Raw genomic sequence first — 22,816 nt, forward strand, 5'->3', positions numbered from 1 at the left:
CGTTGATCAATTCCTCCCTTTTTCCACTATAACTCTCTCCCTACGCAATCACGACCGGTGGATGGGAGCTTACTAAAGCAGATGAAAGGCAGGCTAATGTTCTTCAAGGTGGAATTGAGCAGAAAATAAGAAGGTTAAAGCAGCTCTTTAAACAAACAGAGTGTGAACTCATGAAACCAAGCATGGGGTGCGCACACACGGGATGCAAACATCCCCCTGAATTTCTTTCTAAACCACACAAACACATACGCCGGCGTTACGAGGGTGTGTGGACCCGTGCGGTTCTGGGACACCGTGGGGGGTGCTGGAGAGGGAGGAGAGGTTAGTTTAGCAGGTTTGCAGGACCTTGGAGACCAAAGTCCGGATGTGGGCTTCATGCAACAGCAAGTCAATTACTCTCCGACACACACACACAAGCATGCACACGCACGACAGATGGAAACAGGCTTTATTACTCGATCAAAACTGTGTAAAGTGCCATGCAGACTGCTTATATTCAGATTATAAACATTTACAGTATTCAACAATACTCTGAATGACCGCATTGTCTACCTGTGTGTAACATTGTGTGTGTGTGTATATAATGACAGTAAGTGAGTCATTAGTTTGACATTTGCACAGAGTGCAGTATATTACATTACCTCTCCGCAGCCGCTCTGTTCTGGGAGCCAAGCTCTTATTTTCAAGTTATTAAGTCACCCAGGGCAAGACACAACCTTTTACTTCGAAATGTACACACACACTTTTTTTGAGAAATAAAGGGCAATTTTTTGTTTACACGTGCATGTTTGTCAGAACACCCACGGTACAGAAAACAGAGACAGCGATCTCGATGAAATTAGATGGAGAGCAAATAAACATTTTGGCTCAAGTCTTCAGCTTCTTATTTGTCTTTCTCTTGAAAAAAAAAATACAAGAACCTAGTAATCGCTTGTGCCGTCTCTAGAGATTTAAAAGAAATCTCCACAATGTACCAAATTTTTCTTAGATTTGCAAAGATACCGCTATGCCTGACATACACACTGTTATCGAAACTCTATACTTGTATTGTCTGTCACCAGCTGTCTCAATTGTTTGTATTGTTATTATTTCTAGGAGAAACATCTGAGACAACATTGACGCCTAAATAAAACATTGGGGAGAAAGACCAGCCTGTAACCAATAATGTTTTCCTGCTAGATATATACAGTACTGTGCAAAAGTCTTAGGCCACCACCACCAGACTTGTTGTTTTGTCCATCCATATTTATTTTTCAATCTATTTGATTAATATACAAATAGAAAATACAGGGTTCCCACACCTTAGTTAACTTCAAATTCAAGGACCTTTCAAGGACTTTCCAGGTCCAATACCCTCAAATTCAAGTACTAAATGTGGGGACACATTTCAAGTGAGAGCAAGGTTACCTTGTGTTACCTTTTAAGATACATTGTTAAAGTTCCCTTTCAAGGGAACTCACGCTTGCGTCACTGCGGTGACACTTTGGGGACGCCTCCAGGCGTAAGTGCGTCTGAATCAAAATTGACCAATGGTTAGGCTTAACTAAAAAGACAGTGTGACGCGGGAGCCACGAAGTATATCGCTATCTGAAATATTGCCAAAGATGGCGTTACATGGATGCAGGAAGTATGGCAAGGGAGACGCAGCGTCTCGTTCCCTTCTCATGAAACAACAGTTACATACGTAACCCGAGATGTTTTCATGTGTCAAACACAACTATGCAAAAAAGCATTTTAGTATTAATCAACATTTGCATATAGAAGATATAAGCATGAAAAGCGAACAGTTTAGCATGTGTGCTTAAAAAGTCTAGAATTTTTATGATATTATCCTACACTACACAGGAAGTAATATGGATTTTTTTCCAGAAAACTTCTTGCATGAAATAGACCCTAACCCTACATACACAGTATGTGGGTATGCTTATTTGTATGTACCTGCAGCAGATGACGGCTTTGCAGGACAGAGCGAGGTCGAGGAAGGCCTGGCGCACTTCAAAAGAGAGGGCGTATTTAAGCGTCTGTCCGTCGATGATGAGAGCCAACTCGTTCTCCTTTCTCAAAGAGTCACCCAGTGAGGCACAGTGAGCTGTCAGTGTGGCCCTGGTTGCCTGAAAACAAAACACCCAAGTTGATTATTACCATGCATAGTGAAATTACAATGTTATATACATACTACTTTTTTTCTATAATTCATTATTTATACTTATAAATACACTCTAAAAACAAATTAAATAGCACTAAAAGGGGTCACGGGTTTGTAATCATAGGGGAACCATTTTAAGTGCTACAGTATATAGCAACTATGTAGTACTTGTGTAGAACCATATTGTGCTATATAGAACTATATCTGGTGCTATATCACCCCCGCATGGTTCTTTATAGGTGCTTTATAGGTGCTATATAGCACTAAAAATGGTTTTCCTAAGATTACGAGCTTTTAGTGCTATTTAGCACTATTTTTTGTGAATATATATGAAGGGTTCAGATACGAAAGCTAAACATTACCGCTGTCAAAAAATGAGATAATGATATTAACCAAATTCTTTTTGATTCAAATCCGCTTAATCCTGGCCTCAGATCATTCAGAAATACTGGTTAAATTCCACGTCCCTATATCAGAAAAGTTTAAGGAATAAGAATTGGATGAATGACGGCATGCAAAGAGTTTGTACCAACATAGACTGTAAAAAAATATGGACGACGCCCGTTCACTCTCTTCCATTGGTGAAAAGTGAAGCCGTCAGTGTCCCGATACGGTGCTGACATCTTGGTTCTTGAGTCTGCACAGTAGCGATTTCGGGACCAGTCCTGCGCAGTAGTGAACAGGAAGTAAAGCCGCGAAAGCAAGGCCCCGCCCTTGCAGAATGTGCATATCAATCATGACGTGACACCACCGGTTTTATAGCATTAAATAACTAACTAAAAACAAACTTATTTTAAAAACAAACACTTGAATTTACATCAGCGTGATAAAAACTACAGTAAATAACAGAAACCAGCTTGGGAAAACAAATTATTGAAGTGTACTTAATTGTTTAGTTGGTCCCATTGAATAACATGGGGAGGCGGGGTTTATGACCAGTCACTGGGACCAGTCACTGGGGGGTGATTGAGACGTTTTGGCCCCACTCTTTAGGGCTTGTGCGGCACGCTTGGATAAAACAGGGTTACAGAATATGTTAGGATAATGACCAAATTTTGAGCCTTTAGTGTTGTTTACTATGTCTTGTCCAAGGAAGTGAATACATGTACTTAGAGGGTTTTGCAGCAAAAGGCAAATTAGTTAAATACCAATGAAATGACGAAAGTGACATTTTTGAAAATGAGGCATTTAACTTACTGAGAAATAAGCTTTTCATTGCCATTAAAAGGAAATTACTGAACCTAAACACAAGAGTCTGATAAAAAAATGCTAATTTCCAAGAAAACATGCAAGACGAACCTAGAGGGTTTTGCATATGAACTCTTCATTTGTGTGTGTGTGTGTGTGTGTGTGTGTGTGTGTGTATAATCTAAATATCTGAGTTGATATATGATATCTTTTTGTATGAAAACAGCAAAAAAATTCTTGTCCTTTTATTTTACCAACTCACTTCTAGACAGGGGATTTTAGCATCACTTTCTCTCTCTCTCTCTCTCTCTCTCTCTCTCTCTCTCTCTCTCTCTCTCTCTCTCTCTCTCTCTCTCAAAATCACACACACACACACACACACCTGTTATACATCATCCTGTCACCCGAGACACTTTAAGCCCTTAAAGGACTCAAAAGCATAAACTGTTGGCCAACTAGAACTCTTTATAGGAGCGAGAGCGATGAGAGAGAGAGAGAGAGAGAGAGAGAGAGAGAGAGAGAGAGAAAATCATTATAAAGTACAGGAAGATAAAAAAGAAAACGATAACAAAATAAGAAACGTTCCCAAAAAGTTTTAAATTGCTAGAACACTTATGTCACAGATGTCACTTGTGTGTATTTGCTCAAATTGAAATTTGTGAAACATTATCAAACACACAGTGATTAAATATCATAGAAAATTAAGTATGGTAAGAATTAATGTATGCGTAACCCGGAATACTTTTTTCATACATGAAAATCAAATCTACAATGGTTAATTTCTGAAGATTTGTAATAATCTTTTCCATAATGACATCCTGGAAGATGAAAATAAAATAAATCCTATTTATTCCTAAAAATGGGTTTGTTAACCGTCTTCTAATAAGCTTTTGATTTAAACACAAAGGAAGTCTATGGTATGTCATGGCGTACTGCAGATAAGCAGGTAAACCTGCATGTGTGTGTGTATGCGTGAATGCACGATCACGCACGAGACAGAAAGACATGCAGAGATTAAAACGAGAACATGAAGTATGTGCGTGTGTGTGTGTTTATCGAATCGTGGTTGCAGGCAGTTTTTGATTGAGATCTTGATAATGGGACGAGAATCACTAATAGAGAAAATAAACATCCTCCGTTCTTTAACAAGAACCATGTGGACGACGCAGCACGCAACACGGCGCACACACACAACAGTACATGTGCACCGATGTTAAAGTCTCTGTGTATCAAACAGGATGAATTCACTTTCGACTGGCAAATTGAATCAATATCTCGGTCTGAATCAGCGTGATAATGAATCAGTATAAACACAAGCTGAAATGAGTAACTAGAGCTCCTCTACTCAGCTCACCCGGACACATTTTGTGTGTTTATCTTTTCATTTAGGAATTCCTGTTTGCCTTCACCTTTCCCAGGAAAACAAGAAAAAAAACGAAAACATAATGAAAGAATTAAGGGTGAAAATGTATAAGCAGACTGTTGAATTTGTGCCTTCATTTGTATATACAGTGACCTACAAAACTGCTACTGGTAATTCATTACCAACTACATTTCCTCCTAGTTAAGACAGCTCTCTGCACTTCTCAACACTTAAGGCTGGTTTGATTTAGCATTAACTCATGCAGGAAGTCTGAATTGTTTCTCTCCATGGTGTGAGTTTATTAAACTTTCTCTGGGACAAACATGAGTGTTTGAATAAGTTATTTATTTAACAATTAAATGACCACACAATGACCCTCCTAAATGATTGTGTATTTGTGTGTGTTTGGCTTTGTGTGAGTGTGAACATTGCAGTAAACATCTTAATTATTCAACACAGATGTGTTAATAAGTTTGAAGACTCTGTCAGACCAAACCTCTTTCACAGTCACGGCTGCCACATTCGGTAAAACTGACTAAACCACATGCATGAATTCACCTTGTATTAGCAAACTGAAGCCATATTGTTAAAATGTCTCTAAAGCTTGCCATTACTTTAGGAATTTAATCTATTTTATACTAGGAAAACAAGAGAGTTGATATAACTAAACTAAAGTTTTAGGGTTAAAATGTTACTCTGTTCTCTTTTGATGACTATTTAAAGTAGTCTTGTATTCTCACGAATTAAAATGTTACTATGCCAGTGACCAATTTTGGGAACCCTTAATAGCGTGAAATTAAACTTGTAATTTTCCCCATCCGCTGCCTTTTACTTCATAGCTTATGATTACAGTGGTTCTCAAACTGGGGGTGCGAGTTGGTGCCCGGGGGCCCTTGTTTTATAACCTTTATAAAATACATTAATTATCATAAATTCTGTGTAATTAAACCTCAGAAAAATAAGGCTACTAACCAACAGCAACACATTGTATCATTTAATATGTTTTGTTTTGTTTTATTAGACAAATAGAAAAATCCCGCACGCTATCCACTTGCAAAAATAGAAAAATTTATTGCAACGTTTCGATCTTTCGATCTTCTTCAGGCATCAAACATCTATTGTTATTGGACTTTCGAGTTCTTTTTTCCTACGCACCTATCGCACACAGGTGTGCGATATTTATGTGATTGTTTTGTTTTATTAAAATTCTAAGTTTGAGATTGTTTGTCATGAATTTTCTTAGGGGGATGCCGAAAGATGCACCATTCATTAGGGTGGTGCACGTCGAAAAGTTTGAGAACCACTGACTTAAGTGTCTAAGACTAGTCCTAGACTAAAATGAATTTAAGAGCTGTCCAAACTGACAACAACTTGCACTAACATATCTTAAAATACATCAGTGCCCTTTGTTTTGCCTCAAAATGCACATCAGTAATGTTTTTAGTAAGGCATGTTTGTTAAAACTAGTTATATTTCCTGATTAAACTAAGGCCTAATCCTGGCTTAAGCTAATCCCTGTCGGGGACACCGCCCCAAAGTGTACACTATGCACTATTTACTCAACCATCTAGTGTATGAATTTTTTTATTGTTTTATCGTCCCAAGTGGAACGCTACGTTTTTTAACTAACAAGAAATCTAAAAGGTTTCCCAAACGAGGGCAAATAATATTAAACGCATAATACAACTGCAATGTCAATTCAAATCAATTTTGTAAATTGTTCTTTTGATGTCATTGTTATCTGTTTTGCCCAATATAACCTCAGTCATCTTTAGGCTGAAGTGTAATGGTGCATTCACAACAACCGCGGTAGAGGCGGCAAAAACGCACTATTCACGCGTAGTTGGATGCTTGAAAATTTGAGTTCACTCGCTTCATTTGCGCGTGAAATTCTAGTCAATCGAGACATTCACGAGGAAATTCGCATCATGGAAGGGGCTTCTGCGACACTGCTGAGACTCCGCTCGCTTCCTGTAATCACGTCACTACTACAGCAAGGTCCTGATTGGTTAACACGCGAGGAAATCCGCCGAAGTTCAGATTTTTGAACTCCTGCGTTTCCCGCGACAACACTCAATTCACTCTGAAAGCGTACCGCACCGCAGGACGCCTAATCGAACCCTGCATAATAGTGTCATGGGCTTGCCAGATGTTTTGCACTAGACTCAGGTTTGAGTGTATCTGGCAAGACCATGACAGTACTATGTTCTGTGTGGGAGCATGTGGAGGCATATAGTGTGTGGCTTCCACATGTTCCCAGTGTTTTGTGGCTGTCATGGTCTTGCCTGACCTTGGGTAGTATCCGGGTTGGATGTTAGAGGGCAAGACCATGGCAGCATTGTGTTTATGTGGGAACACGTGTGTTTTCACATCATGTATGTGTGACACGTGTTCCCAGTGTCTTGTCACTTTCACCCTACTCCCTTATGTACTCGTGTCTTACGTGATTAATTATGTTCACCTGTTCCTCATTGGTGTGCTGTCTATATTATGCCCTCGTGTTCTCTGTGTGGTGTGCGTGCGTTGTTGTATATTCTGTGTGGATGTTCTCAGTTCCAGTTCGAGTTATTCTCGCGTTCTGTTTTGTGTTCCTCACAGTATTTGGTTACTTTCTGTTTTACCCCCTCGTGGGTATTTTATGTTCAGTTGTAATAAAACCATAGTTTATTTTTGTATTCCTCTGCGTTTGGGTTCTTCTTTTATTTTCCACTTCCCGATGTTTAACCGGTCGTGACAAATAGTCTTTGCAGGGGAACTTTCATTTCACGACTAGCCCCTTCTCTATAAGTGCATCATCAGCTATCTGGAAGTAGCAATCGTCTTATTTTCCACGTCGTGACATATAGTGAAACGGCTTAAGGTAGGCCTTGACTTGAATTCATCCATCGAAAATTGATTCGATCTTTGAATTGGAAGTTGGGTCATGTTGCTATTTGCTGCGATCTTTTCCCGGACGTTGCGTTTTTGATAAAAGAATATAAGGGCACATGATATTTTTTAATAAAAATAATAATAAATAAAAAATGTACGTTTTTAATTTCACTTTCATTGTGACTTTAAAGTGCACTTTCTTTTTTGCTGGAATTTTCAAAGTGAACAGACTACTTACACTATTTATACTACAATATGGGGTAAAATAGTGCATAAGTATCCGATATGAAAAGCACTTATAGTTTCTAGTGAGGTGCTCCATAATCGTCAGTCATGTGACATTTATAGCTCAAACTGTCAAATTGCGCACTCCTGTGCTGTCACTGAGATGTATGATAATGGTAATGAATAGCTCTCTTCAGGCATTATAAACCCCTTTGGTCAGAGGTTAAAACAGTCTACTTTTTGGCCGCATACCAAACACTGGTGATTGAATATGCATACTTTTCAGTATTGGGACGCACTGCACTGTAAACAAAGTTTTACCATATAACAACTCTTCCTGCACATTATGTGTGTTTGCATATAAGTTCATCACCGCATTTATAAAACTGAAAGAAATTTAACAAGCTGCTTCTCTAATATGATTTGAGATGCACTAATCCTAGTCTCGCATACTATCCTATAGACCATTTTGCAAGATGTAAACTAAAATGGTCCAGAACTTAAAAACAACAGAAAGTGCTTCTGGACCGGTGTTGTTTACATCTTGCAAATTAAATGGTCTATACTAGATAGGGTGACACATGTTCGGGACCTGTCCGGCGGAACTGGCACGAATGGCCACCCTAATACTAGACCTTCCCAGAATACCAAGCTAGGGTTTATGTGATTATTGTCAATGTCAAAAAGTTGTACAATAATAAAATAAGCTAAATCAAAATATAACACTCAATCTGGTCTGAAATTATAATCAAATTAGTTATAAATACAAATTATTATTAAACTTTAAAATGAAAGATTAGAACATTATTTAAATTCACCGCAAAAATGTCCTATGAGTGCAACAACCAAAATGATGGGATGCAGAATGAGTGTGGTAGTGATGTAATTATTTGGGATTGACAGGAAGTGGACAGACACTTTTAAGTCCTTTTCACACACAGACTACTGAAAATACATGGAAATCAAAAGATCGTTTGATTTTGGCTCCTTATTTTTCGGAATCTGTGTGTGCATTCACGCACATCCCATAAAGATCCGGTAAAGACAAGTGACGTGTATTGTGTTTGCAATCATGCACTTTGTGGATATTTCCGCAGCGTCTTAAGTTATTATCCACAATTTCTATCTCTCTAGAAACCATACGCATGAATTTCTGTTTACGATAATATGATAAATGAGCGTATGATGTGCAGCCAATAATATTATGCCGAATTAGCACAGATCTCTGCTTCATAAATTTTTTTTGCAGATATTTTCCTCATGAAAGTTGATCTGCATTTAAAACCTGCTGAACGATAACTTATTGTTGTGATGACATCGGTGTCTTCACTATTACACGCCCCTTACGGCACTGTTTATATGCCTTTTGTTAATATTACGGCAATAATACTAGGTTCCCTTTATGCGGCCGATCCCAGAAACAATTAAGAGAAGTGTTTGCACTCACACAGAAGGCCTACTAGCAATTTTATTGGCCTTTTCTGGGAACAACGTGCTGCGTGAATGGGGGTTTTGGACAGTTGCTTGCATGTTATCATTTTACTGTTAAGAAGTATTTTTTGAATTAGAAAGTAAAAAAACTCCCTTAGTTTGGACGTACATTTTTCAGTGTCACTTCCAGACAGATATCAGAAGTGAATGTATTTTATGGTCCAAGCTAAATGTTATTTTCTGTATTTTTTAAAGCTGGGAACAGAATGAAGATCATGTTCTCACAAACACACATATACAAAAAACACTATAGTACAAATACACACACACACAAACACACACACACACACACACACACACACACACACAAAGTGGCTTTGTTGTGTTCTCAGGTTCCTGTGAAAGGGATCTTATCACTTTATATATAGAGTTGAGGAGAATGGCCCCTTTGGTGTGACATATCACAGATCACATTCTCCATTCATACAGACATTACACACACACACACACACACACACACACACACACACACACACACACACACACACTCTTATGTTGCTACAAACCTGTATAAATTTCTTGAACATGAAGGAAGATATTTTGAGGAATGTGAGGATTATGAGCCCCATTCACCTTCACAGTAGAAAAAACAATACTATGGAAGTGAAAGGCTCATGAACATTTTTTTATAATTTTATTTTACAATTTTTATCAAAAAAAATTAATTTACTTTTTTTTTAAACGAGGGCGTCCTCAAAGGCAGGTTTTTGTCAGGTTTTGCTAATTTTGGGGTTAGCAAAAACCATAGATATTAAAATATTAGATATTAAAGCCAACTGCAGAGATATATGACGGGTCACCTTATCTATTCAATGGGAGGGGGCATGTTGCATGGCAGATGTGTCTTAAACAGAACAAGAAATCATCTCTCATCTGTTTGTGGCTTATATTATGAATGAAAACAGAAATAATTTCAGCACTAGATACTGATTTCTCTCACCTTAGTTAAATTCAAGGACCTTTCGAGGACTTTCCAGGTCCAATATCCTCAAATTCAAGGACTAAATGTGGGGACACAATTCAAGTGAGAGCAAGGTTACATCGTGTTACCTTTGCAGATACATTATTACAGTTCACTTTCGAGGGAACTCGCGCTGCGTCGCTGCAGTGACACTTTGGGGGCGCCTCCAGGGGGAAAAATGTGTTTGAATGTTTATATCAAATTCAACCAATGGTGAGGCTTAACAACAAAGACAAGGTGACATGGGAGCCAGGAAGTATATCTCTATCTAAAATATTGCCAAAGATGGCGTTACAGGGACGTTCCCTTCTCAGGGAACAACAGTTACATACGTAACCAGAGACGGTTTCATGTGTCAAACACAACTATGCAAAAAGCATTTTGGTATGAATCAACATTCGCATACAGAAGATATAAACATTTAAAGTGAAGAATTTAGCACGTCTGCTTAAAAAGTCAAGAATTTTTATGATATTATCCTACACTACACAAAGGGATAATATGGATTTTTTTCCAGAAAACTTCTTGCATAAAATAGATTCCAGCACTTTCAATGACCTGTATCTATGTATGTATATTTTAAAAACTTCCCAAGGCCTTAAAATTTTCCCCCCAGATTCACAAACTTTCAAGGATTTCAAGGACCCGTGGGAACCCTGGATACAATTGGTAAAGTAATCCTGTGTAGCCCAGTGGTAGAGCAGCACAAAATGTCATGAGTTCAAACCATAGACTGTAAAAAATATAGATGTAGTGTCCGTAACATCACCCATAGGTTTGTGAAGAGCTTTCTTGAAGTCAATAGTAGGCGTCATTGCGAATTACTCACGGATAACTGAAAATGGGTAAAGAGGCGGGACGTGAATAAAGCGTTAACCCGTCACTCAAGTGACCACGCCCTTAAATATGCAGAACTTTAAGCCTTAATATAATTTAAACGGATTGGTTAAAAATAAATTCACCCGCCTCACAGTTGTCATGAAGGGAAAAATACCCCTATATATAGATCAAAAACACTTTTTGGTAAGCATATTATTTTCTACTGTAAATTTGGGCATTTTAACATGGGGGTCTCTGGGAATTGACTCCATTTTGGAGCCAGCCTCTAGCGGCCAGTCGATGAATTGCAGTTTAAGTCACTTCTGTATTGGCTTCACGATAGAGATCCGAAGGTTGCCCCTCGGTTCAAAGGGAACACGTATGTGTCGTAAATTTTTTTTATATGTAAATGTAAAAAATGCATACTTGAATAATAAAAGTTGGTTAAACTTAAAGTTACCTGGTTGGCTTAAAATTTAAAAAGATAAGTTGCCACAGCAATTTTTTACACAGCTTTTATGAGTAATATATGAGTAAACTTTGGATTAAAGCGTCTGCCAAAATGTATGTTAGTGTTAACCCTGACAACATGGCCTCTTATACCTGCTTACATGATGGAAATTTTAAGCAAAAAATGCTCAAAACAAACACATGTATACCGTTGAAGTTCTGAATGGCAAACAGAGAGATTTAAATCACATGTAGGTCGCCTCATGCATGCTCTCACTACGATGGAAGTAACACTGTGAATGAGCCGTGTACAGTATTTGCATTACACAGAGAAAACAGGAAGAGGAGCTGAGCTCTGTGTGCCTGTGTATGATTAATGGCGAATCCAGTGAGCGTGTTTGTGTAAGTCGTGTAATGCAGGCAGTATTACAGAGGAGGGGGACTGCCGCTGAGATTGATGAAACGTGGAACTAAGCCTATCAGACCGATCAGACAGACCACAGAGTGTCTGGGAAAGTAATAGAGAATATGTGTGCATCATTGAAAGAGTATGCGAAGGAGAAAAAGCGGAATAAGTTTGCGTGTATAACAAGGACACCAGCTGTCCGAAAGGGATTGTGTGTGTATGTGTGTGTTTCTGTCACAGCCCAGTGACAGATGGAACCTGTCACAGGGTTCGAGTCAAAAGCCATCGTGTTTACCCAGGAGGCTTTGCTGCCAGAATTTGTTTTGACGAGATGAAGCGCCAAAAGGAGATCGTATTACCCCTCACTCAACACACACACACACAAGCACTCCAACCCAAACTCTGTTCCTGTAAATTTGGGAGCTGTTGACAGACAGAGGTGTTGTATGACAGGAGCGAAAATCAACTACGATCAACATGTTGACGATTCACAATGATGAACTCATTTGTGGCAGAGAGAGAAAGAGAGACCGTGGAGGAAATCAAGGACGACTGTGATATGTTGATCCAACTGCTACACAAAACAGCAGCTGTCACACGCAACACACACTGTACTCACTCCATACACACACACACACAGCTGTGACACTACGCTCACCCCAGTAGCATCTGAGGTATTGTGGGTTATTTAAAGTGCACTGTAAGATAAGAGAATTCTTTGAGATTTTCACAGAAACCAGTGCCGCCCATCTCTTTAAAACGTCAATCTTCCACTAAGCTTTTAACTAACTGGCATAAATGCGCAAATAAAAAGCCATTTAACATTCTTCTATAAATCACACAGTGTGGTTGTACTGTATATCGATTGTGCCTAATGGGCCGCAATTCACAGTGAAACAGAAGTAACGCTAAATTATAGTTGTCGTCTGTGTGTTTTCTCACCTAACACTTTCAATTGGGTTCGATTTGCTCAGCCAAAACTCACAACCGCAGGCTTTGAGGTCATGATAAAGCTGTTGATTACAAAATAACAGATGGTGATGTGGCCAGAAACTGGGAAAAGTTTTATTTTTACAGATCTGAATTCTGATTGGTCAATATCAGCGTATCATGATAAAACACAATAAAGCAACAGACAGGGCTGGGTAATTTCCCCCCCATAATTTAACTAAAAAAATATTGACTCTGGAAATCCCTGAATTGATTCTTACTGTGTGCTTTACTTCAGATGATGTGAATATTATCTGTACTTTGCCTCTCTTTTTACAATGATTAAAAAATCGATAGTTCGACTTCATAGCAATGATTTCAGATCACCGCAATGATTGCACATCTCTTAAAAAATACAAGGGGGAGCTGCAGCGTTTGTATTAACGAGACAGTATCTAATGGCGCACCTTAACTGACAGTGTAACGCGATACATTGCAAAGCATTTCATTTAAAGAAATTCTGCAAAATTTTGATAAGCAGTATGAACTGGCAGGTAAAACATACATTTTCAAAACAGCAATTCCTAATTTAGGGAAGTGAAGGATGCTATTCTTAAGGATCTGTAAGGAATATTTTTTTTGCAGGCACTACAGACATGTGGTCCAGTACTTATATGAACTTAGTAGGATTGACTATTTTTTAAGGCCTGTTCTGGTATAGTCAGTGTATTGTGATTGCATTTTTATTTTCAGGTATTTTTCAGACTCTTTATTGTGTTTATTTCTTATGAAAAATGTTCAGTTTTTAAAAGATATATACTTTCATTAAATACTTTTAAATATGTGTTATGTGTATTTATATTTACTGCCAGGTAAACCTTGCAAACAATTTAATTGAAAATAATTTCATGAACAAACCAAAAAAAAGTATGAGAATGAAATGTTAAACCCCTAAAACAGGCAATTAATCATCACAATTTATTAGAAAATTAACCGTCGGACAAATTTGTAAGGAATAGATTTTTTTGCAGGCACTACAGACATGTCAGTACTAATATGAACTTAGTAGGATTGACTATTATTTAAGGCCTGTTCTGGTATAGTCAGTGTATTGTGATTGCATTTTTATTTTCAGGTATTTTTCAGACACTTTATTGTGTTTATTTCTTATGAACATTTTTCAGTTTTTGAAAGATATATACTTTCATTAAATACTTTTAAATATGTGTTATGTGTATTTATATTTACTGCCAGGTAAACCTTGCAAACAATTTAATTGAAAATAATTTCATGAACAAACCAAAAAAAAGTATGAGAATGAAATGTTAAACCCCTAAAACAGGCAATTAATCATCACAATTTATTAGAAAATTAACCGTCGGACAAATTTGTAAGGAATAGATTTTTTTGCAGGCACTACAGACATGTCAGTACTAATATGAACTTAGTAGGATTGACTATTATTTAAGGCCTGTTCTGGTATAGTCAGTGTATTGTGATTGCATTTTTATTTTCAGGTATTTTTCAGACACTTTATTGTGTTTATTTCTTATGAACATTTTTCAGTTTTTGAAAGATATATTCTTTCAATAAATACTTTTAAATATGTGTTATGTGTATTTATATTTACTGCCAGGTAAACCTTGCAAATAATTTCATGAACAAACAAAAAAATGTATGAGAATTAAATGTCAAAGCCCTAAAACAGGCAATTAATCATCACAATTTATTAGAAAATTAACCGTCGGCCAAATTTAATAATCGTAAAGACGTCAATTTTTTTTTTGTATATGCCATGTCCAGACAAAGGCTTTATGGGCTTGTTTTAAACATAAATTGTTTGAATTTTAAAAACGACTTTATAAATTGTTATGAATTTTACTATTGCACATCTAGGTTTTTTTATTATAATGTGCATTGTTAAATTTGTGCACCTTGTGTGCATCGTATGCACGTTTTTATGATAAGTAAAAATAATTAAACAATTGTGTGGGCCTATTATTAATGTAAATGTGTATTTCAGTGATATAGCTAAGAGGGAGGGTTTACAGGCATTTTTACAAATATGGATGCAAAACTAACACGGTTTATAAAATATTCATAACTAATCAAATCAAATTGAAACCATATAAATAAGAATCTAATTGCCAAATTGGTTGCAATACCAGCCCTAGTAACAAGTGTGATATGAAACACCTTGCTGCTGTGTATATTACCTAATGAGGGCAACTATTAAACCTTAAAGTCTGGGACTATCTGGTACTTTATTAATTTGGATAATACAATGTTTAAATAATCTTTTTTTATTATTATGTCTTATCTTATTGTATCTTATTGCTTCAGTATGCTACACCTACACTGTATCATATTTATTACACAGCTGTACTGTGTGATCAAGAGCTGTTTCTTTAAAAGTCTCTAACAATACTGTAAATAAAGTTGGTTCAACTTTAAAAAAAGTAAGTTACCTGGTGGCCTTTTAGTTAAATTTTGAGTTAATTCAACTAATTGACACAACAATTTTTAACAACAACTTTTTTGAGTTCATAAATATTTTTATATAAGTTGAATTAACTAGAATTTTTAAGGCAATCAGGTAAATTACTTTTTTAAGTTGAACCAACAAATCTTTTATAACAATGAACAGATCTCGACAACTACACTGAAAAAAATGATTCATTGAATTTAATCAATTTTTTTAAGGTAAGTGGTTGCAATCCATTTATTTAAGCTACATTTAAACAAAAGTTTTATATTTCATTTTACTTTACTAATCTTTTTTGTTTAAATGTAGCTTAAATAAATTGATTGCAACCACTTACCTTAAAAAAATTGATTAAATTGAATGAATAATTTTTTCAGTGTAAACGGATACGATTTAATTTTTAACACAGAACAACTGAAAAAAACACGAGCTAAAATTTGCTCACTGTGTTTTTACAAACTCTTATCGTGTTTCAGTATAAACAAGGAACAGTCTGGAAAAAGATTTCCATGCAGCGTGATTGAAGTCTTGTTTCGTCCCAGGAGATTTCTTTTCTAACATTCTGCTCTGTTTGTGAGTGTTTGTGTGATGCTTTGTTGTCTTGTGGATTGTTCTCAGAGATCTGAGAGTTTACAAGCTTTCGTGTATGACTATCTCTACCTGGAAGTAATTAACCTGTTGTTTGTGCAAAAAAGAAAGAAAGAAATGAAAGAAAGAAAGTGAGAGACATTGTGTTTATGTTCTGGGCAATATACTGAATATTCATATTAACATTTATTTACAGAAATACACTTTAGCTTAATTGGTAAAGCATGGCGCTAACAGCACAAAGGTTATGGGTTTAATTCCCAATGAATGAACACACATACTGATAAAATGCATTTTATAAAACGGCTCGTTCTGGTTCTTCATTCTGATTGGTTGAAACGCGTTCTAAGCCGTGATAAAATACCCCGGTAAACCCACGGTTCAGACCGCATCACAAGTATCACTTCGCCACTGTTGCTGCGTATTGATTTATGAAAATAAACACCACAGTCTTTAATCATTTTTTAATTTTTCTACCTTTGCACAATTATGGCGATATCCAGATAAATGTCAATAAATAAAACATTTCATCAATAAAGAGAAAACGTTCTCTGAAGTTTTTTTTGTCTTATTGATATTTCCGCTATTTTCCACTAGAGGGCAATCTTACCCAGCTTAAACACTGAAGCATTCACTCGACACAACAGCGTTGTGGTGGATTTAGCGTGTGTTTTGATCAGGCTCTGAATCTGATCTCTTACAAAGTTCCTCACAAAAATGGAATTATCTCCGCATTTAGCTGAAAATTTGAGAGGTGATAACTGATAAGACAACAAATGAAGGTAGGATGAAACGTTTTTTGATGTTGTTGGAAAGCGGATGGACTGTTCTTTCATTTGATATCTTATGTTTATTTAAAGAAGATCATTTTTCTGTAAGGCATTCAACTAAAACTGGGTGGCAACTTAAAAAAAACGCTGACGGGGAAAGAGTTAAGCATGCTTACAAACATATTTGATCATCACTTCAACAGTTGCACGATATAAATGTTAATGTATATTTTAGATGAATGTTGATATATAAAAATAAACACCACAGTCTTTAATCATATTTTCATTGTGCCTTTGCTGCGTCTCTGTTGTTTGTGAACTGCGCTCTGTTGCAGCCACACTTGATTCTGAGGAACTACTTTGTTTGGCGGAAGAGTAATATTTATACTAATATAATTAGTAATTACAACTTATGTGTTTGTGTTTTATTTGATAAAATCCCGCTAACGTTATGCATATGAAGTAACCGTTTTATAAACGCAATAAACCCCTCGAAGCGTTGGGTTACCAGTGCATTTTATAACAGCTAAGGGGGTTTAGGCACTCCGCTTCGCGTCGTGCCTAACAACGCCCCTTAGCTGTTATAAAATGCACTGGTAACCCACTGCTTCTTGGGGTTTATTGCTTTAATAAGTCCCTTTGGATAAAAGTACCTGCGAAATGTAAATACATTGACCTATATTGAATGTAGAGATATTACAATAAAGTATTTCTAACTGTATCACCAAGCGTACTGTGTGTGTGTGTGTGTGTGTGTTTTACGCTCCTCTTCTGCTTTAGTAATAATGCGCGTCATCTGCTATATGTGTGTGTGTGTGTGTGTGTGTGTGTGTGTGTGTGTGTGTGTGTGTGTGTGTGTGTGTATGATCCATAACCACTTTCATCATGCTCTCAGTAATGAAACCGGATACCTTAATTACTTTCACCTGTTCAAGAACAAAAGACACACACTTTTCTCACCTGACCACACCCCATTTCCTCTAGCACACACACACACACACACATATGTATGCACAATATATACTCACATCCAGGGAATCTTCATTGACAATGATGAGCGACATGCCATGTGAGACCAGCTTACAGGAGTAACCTGAGACACGTGAAGAGAGTTACAGTAGAAGCGTTACACAAAGCCACACATACACGCCCCAACAACAACTTAACCTCTTTGTAGATCTGTCATTACCCACTAATCCCTGTCTGTTGGGTCTGCGCTGCTGTCCACTGCTTTATCTCAACTCACACCTACTTTATTTTGAGCTGTCTGTCTGTAGCGCCAACCTGACTGCCTATCCGAACGTCCCTCCGTGTCTCATGGAAGTCTGCTTTTCCTTGATATTGTGTTTCTCCTGTTGCATTTCCTGGTCCCAATTCGAGTTTAAATTTTAAAGGTACTATGGGTCATTTTTGCATGGTCATGAGATGGTTATGGGTTCAATCCCATACTGACTAAAAATGTATAGATTAAGTGCACTGTAACATACTTTGGATAAAATGCAAATGTCTGCCAAATGCATAAATGTAATAACTCGCACAGTTGTGGAAATCACAAGCAATTACACACTTCAGCTTTAATCTATTTATGCATGTTTGCATAAGTATATATCCATGACACACACGCATACCAATGTTAATAGCAGTCTCCTGCTTGTCCCCGGTCAGGACCCAGATCTTGATGTCGGCCCTCATAAGTGTTGCAATGGTTTCTGGGACTCCGGCTTGCAGACGATCTTCTATAGCGGTGGCACCCAATAACACCAAGTTCTGTGAATGAAGTAGAAGATGAAGAACGTTGAATGCATTCACAAAAACATTGACATGACTTTTCTTTTTGAGGTTCGCTCGATGCGAAGTTCATCAAAACGTGTATGTAGCCTGTCATGTGTGTGGTTCGTAATTTCAAAATATGTGTTCTGCGTGTCGAGTGATTCTATGTGCATCACGTGTCTTGTCAAAATAAGTGCCTGTTGCAGATGCGTCTAAAGGGTTTATGATAAAAGAGACGCTTGCGTTTGCCAGATACTTGCATAATCTCATGTGTAATCAGAGTTTAGTGTTAAGGGAGTGTCTTACGTGTATTTTGTGAACGTGAGCGTCTCTTTTATCACAAACGGTCTTGACGCGTGTGCAGCAGGCACTTATTTTGACAAAACACGTGATGCACATGGTTCACATGACGCAACAAACACACATTTTGAAAACACGAGCAACACACGACACTCCGAACACTTAATTTGAATTTGGATGAGCAGTCACCAGCCGTCACTGATAAATAGCATTGCGTTAGCGCCGCAAATGTCATGGGTTGTCAACACCCATAGTTATGAAATGTAAAGCTTAAATGTACTGTAGGACACTTGGGATTAAAAGCGTCTGCCAAATGTAAGCATAAACATGATTTTTTGAGATTATATAAGTTGTGTAGCTTGTACAATAGTAGTTAGTATAGAAAGTCAGAACAAAGCTTTTGATATTCTAGTCACTGGGTTACATTCCTAGTAACGCAATAGCACACCATACCTCAATGCATTTTGCTCAAGATAATTTTTTAATACAGTATGTGTAGCAAAATTAGTACGAATCCACTTCTGTAGGTGTAATACTTAGTGAAGGGGCTTTTTTTGAACCCTAAACAGAAGCAGTGATGCTTGCTTTAGCACACACACTAATAAAACCTGCATCACAAAAAGGCATACAGATTGCAGATAAAGCCACAACCATTTTTCACACATTTGCTTTCTTCTTTATCACATCTCAATCCATGTTACACTTCCCCACCCTTTCCAATCCCCCTCCTCCCCGTCAGTATATACAGACTGGGAAATATTCTGGGAGTTTTTGGACTATTTCTCTTTCTGTGTGTGTAGAGGTAACACAGCAATGTTGTTTACTCTGGTTTTATGAGGCTTTTGGCAGACTGGTGAAGGTAATTATCTTCGCTGTGGTGTACCAACCCCTCCTCAGACTACTTATCTGGGCCAGAGCCCTGAAACACACACACATGTGTTAAAATTGTGAGCGATCACTCACACGATGAGTTGCTTATACATGCGGTAATGCTACAGTGACCCCTGTTGTCCACTCAAAGCATTACAGCTTGAGCCTTTAGGCAGAACATCAGACATGAACGTGCCTAACATTCGTTTTTTATCTATCCATGGCGTCCATCTAAATTGAACTGAACATTGAACAACCATAACAACTATTTTTTGTAAGGTGTGCAAAGTATATGAAGTACCTTCTCTATAAGTTCGTAGCACTCCTCCAGTTTCTGAGCTCTATCCTTTATGACAGTGCTAATGCGATTGTATTCCTTCAGCCATTCCTGGTAGGCTGCTTCCTCTAGGTCCACATACGCGAAACAGAGGGTCCGTAACCCTGCACAAACACAACACGAAGAAAACAGTGTAAAGATACAGACAGGCAAAACAAATCAACAAATTAAAAGAACTCTTTACCTTCTGTAGCAAACTGCTCAAGGTGGACGACGGTTAGGTCCTTAAACTGCGATGCCTCGTCCAGCCGCTCGAAAATCACATTATCCTATAATGCATGCGAGACATTAATCAAATTACAGCAAACATTACAAATTGCAAAAGATTATGGGAAAACCCTGGCATGTGAACATAGACTTTTGCACAGAATTGTACAAGGTCACCATGCACCATTAATGTTGTTTTTGCAATGGTATAGTGACCACATATAATTATTTATTATTTATTTATTTATTCATACTCTCTATTAAATACAGCCAGAAAATACAGGAAATTTGTATGCAGCATTTAAAAACAGAATTAAATTATTAGCTAAAGTGTCATGTATTTAATGTGATCTCCCCTTACTCTTGATCAACTGCAGGAACCTGTAGACTCTCTTAAATCTAAATGAAATGAAATCCTAACTATTAAGTCTAATTAACTCTTTTTTTTATACATTTTTTGTACATATGTCCTGTATTTTCTGTTTTGTATCTTAAAGGGATAGTTTACCGAAAAGTTAAAATTCTGTTAAAGGTGCAGTGTGTACATTTTAGCAGCATCTAGTGGTGAGGTTGCGATTGCAACCAACGGCTCAGTCCACTGCTCACCCCTCGCTTTTGAAATGCATAGAGAAGCTACGGTAGCCGCCACCGGAAAAAACATGTCATTGTCGGAGACAACTTAGTAAAAAAGTTTGTCCATTAAGGGCTTCTGTAGAAACATGGCTGCACAAAATGGCGACTTCCATGTAAGGGGACCCTCGATGTGTGTAGATAAAAGCGTCTCATTCTAAGGTAATAAAAACATAATGGCTCATTATAAAAAGGTCTTTATACACCCCTGATAATTTCGTTTTGTATATTATTTTGCATTTCTGTCAAGAGATCCTTCTAAAAATTACACACTGCACCTTTAACATTTACTCACCCTCATGTTGTTACGAACCTGTATAAATTTCTTTGTTTGCTCAACACAAATGAAGATATTTTGACAAATGTTAATAATCAAACAGATCTGGGGCACCATTCACTTCCATAGTAATATTTTTACTACTACTGTAGTCAACGGTGCCCCAAATCTGCTTATTTATGAACATTCTTTAAAATATCTTCATTTGTGTTCAAAGAAATGTATACAGGTTTGTAACAACTTAAGGGTGAGTAAATAATGACACAATTTACATTTTTTAATTGAAATATTCCTTTAATAAAGAGAGTGAAAAATAAATACAGTTGGTCAATAAAACTTTGCTAAAACAATAAAGCTGGTGGTGCCCTCAAAGGAAAACACCACCGTTTTCAATATTTGACCATGTTCTTACCTCAACTTAGAAAAATGAATACATACCTATCTTTATTCAATGTGTGCACTTAATCTTTGTACAGCGCGTCGTGAATGTGTTAGCATTTAGCCTAGCCCATTCATTCCTTAGGATCCAAACAGGGATCAATTTTGAAGCCACCAAACACTTTCATGTTTTTCCTCTTTAAAGACTGTTACATGAGTAGTTACTCGAGTAAGTATGGTGGCACAAAATAAAATTTGACAATTTATTAAGCAAATAAAAAATGAGAACTATATTCTAGCAGTCAGGAGTGATGATGTTACTGCGCGCGAGGTTGAAGTGCTGCAAACTAAGTGCTCTTCCGCTATACAATATAGTTCTCATTTTTTTACCATACTTACACGAGTAACTACTCATGTAATAGTCTTTAAAGAGGAAAAACATGAAAGTATTTGGTGGCTTCTAAATTCATCCCTGTTTGGATCCTAAGGAATGAATGGGGCTAGGCTAAATGCTAACACAGTCACGACATGCTGTACAAAGATTAGTTCTGTATTCATTCGTGTAAGTTGAGGTAAAAACATAGTAAAATGTTGAAAAACAGTGGTGTTTTCCTTTAAGGCTTTTGTACAAAATTGTATGTTACAGATGAAAATCTATTTTCTATCTGTATGTAATATATGAAACACTCACTGCTCCCTTGCAATACAGCCTGAGTTTGCCTGTGGGTGTTCTCACAATGACTGACATCCTTTTACGATTGCTGTAAAAAAGAGAAAAACACTGAACAATCACGAAGAAGATCATTTTGAGATCTTATTAAAAACATTACAATTAGTTTTTATGGCTTTACACAGATGTGTGTATTTGATAGTGAACAGGTGCACCTGTGATGCCTACCTGGAAAATTCAAGTACATTAAGCAGTTCATAAGACTGCTCTTTTCCTCTCTAAGGAGTAAACAAAAGAAACATACACATTAAGAGTTGAATGAGATCCAAGGTTGATTGTTAATGAAGTAAAGCTCTCACTAACCGCATCTATGATCACCGAATGAGGCGTTCTTGCAGTGAAAACAAAGCCCAGACCTTTGGCACCTTTCACCAGAGCTCCTTCATCTGAAAACACCGGAGTACATCAGCATCAGCATGCAGCTCTCATATTGAAAGAGAAAAGCCTTTCAATTGTGATACCTGGTGAGGAGGCCTGGTAGATGATCTGGTTTTCCTCTCGCTCAGGAACAACAGTATGACAGACAGCCATCATAGTCAAAAACTCACAGATCTGAGGGGATGTGGGCTACAGGGCAAGAGAGAAGACCATTAACACATCATTCTCAGAAAGAATAAGACAGAC

The 22,816-nt window shown here is 37.3% G+C and overlaps 1 protein-coding gene across 11 annotated transcripts in view; it reads right to left on the minus strand.

Annotated features, from left to right (window-relative positions):
• atp8a2 (ATPase phospholipid transporting 8A2) overlaps nucleotides 1-22,816 on the minus strand; it is an 89,027-nt gene that overhangs the window by 39,390 nt on the left and 26,821 nt on the right. For all 11 annotated transcript variants that reach the window (XM_055181793.2, XM_055181789.2, XM_055181787.2 and 8 more), the window contains 9 exons: nucleotides 22,654-22,759; nucleotides 22,496-22,578; nucleotides 22,361-22,410; nucleotides 22,154-22,223; nucleotides 20,155-20,239; nucleotides 19,935-20,074; nucleotides 18,322-18,460; nucleotides 17,722-17,786; nucleotides 1,939-2,111 (listed from right to left, as the gene is read on the minus strand). In XM_055181793.2, the coding sequence (XP_055037768.2) occupies nucleotides 1,939-2,111; nucleotides 17,722-17,786; nucleotides 18,322-18,460; nucleotides 19,935-20,074; nucleotides 20,155-20,239; nucleotides 22,154-22,223; nucleotides 22,361-22,410; nucleotides 22,496-22,578; nucleotides 22,654-22,759 (911 nt within the window). The remainder of the gene's footprint in view (nucleotides 1-1,938; nucleotides 2,112-17,721; nucleotides 17,787-18,321; nucleotides 18,461-19,934; nucleotides 20,075-20,154; nucleotides 20,240-22,153; nucleotides 22,224-22,360; nucleotides 22,411-22,495; nucleotides 22,579-22,653; nucleotides 22,760-22,816) is intronic.

This window comes from Misgurnus anguillicaudatus, chromosome 25 (assembly GCF_027580225.2).
Source record: "Misgurnus anguillicaudatus chromosome 25, ASM2758022v2, whole genome shotgun sequence".
Taxonomy (NCBI): domain Eukaryota; kingdom Metazoa; phylum Chordata; class Actinopteri; order Cypriniformes; family Cobitidae; genus Misgurnus; species Misgurnus anguillicaudatus.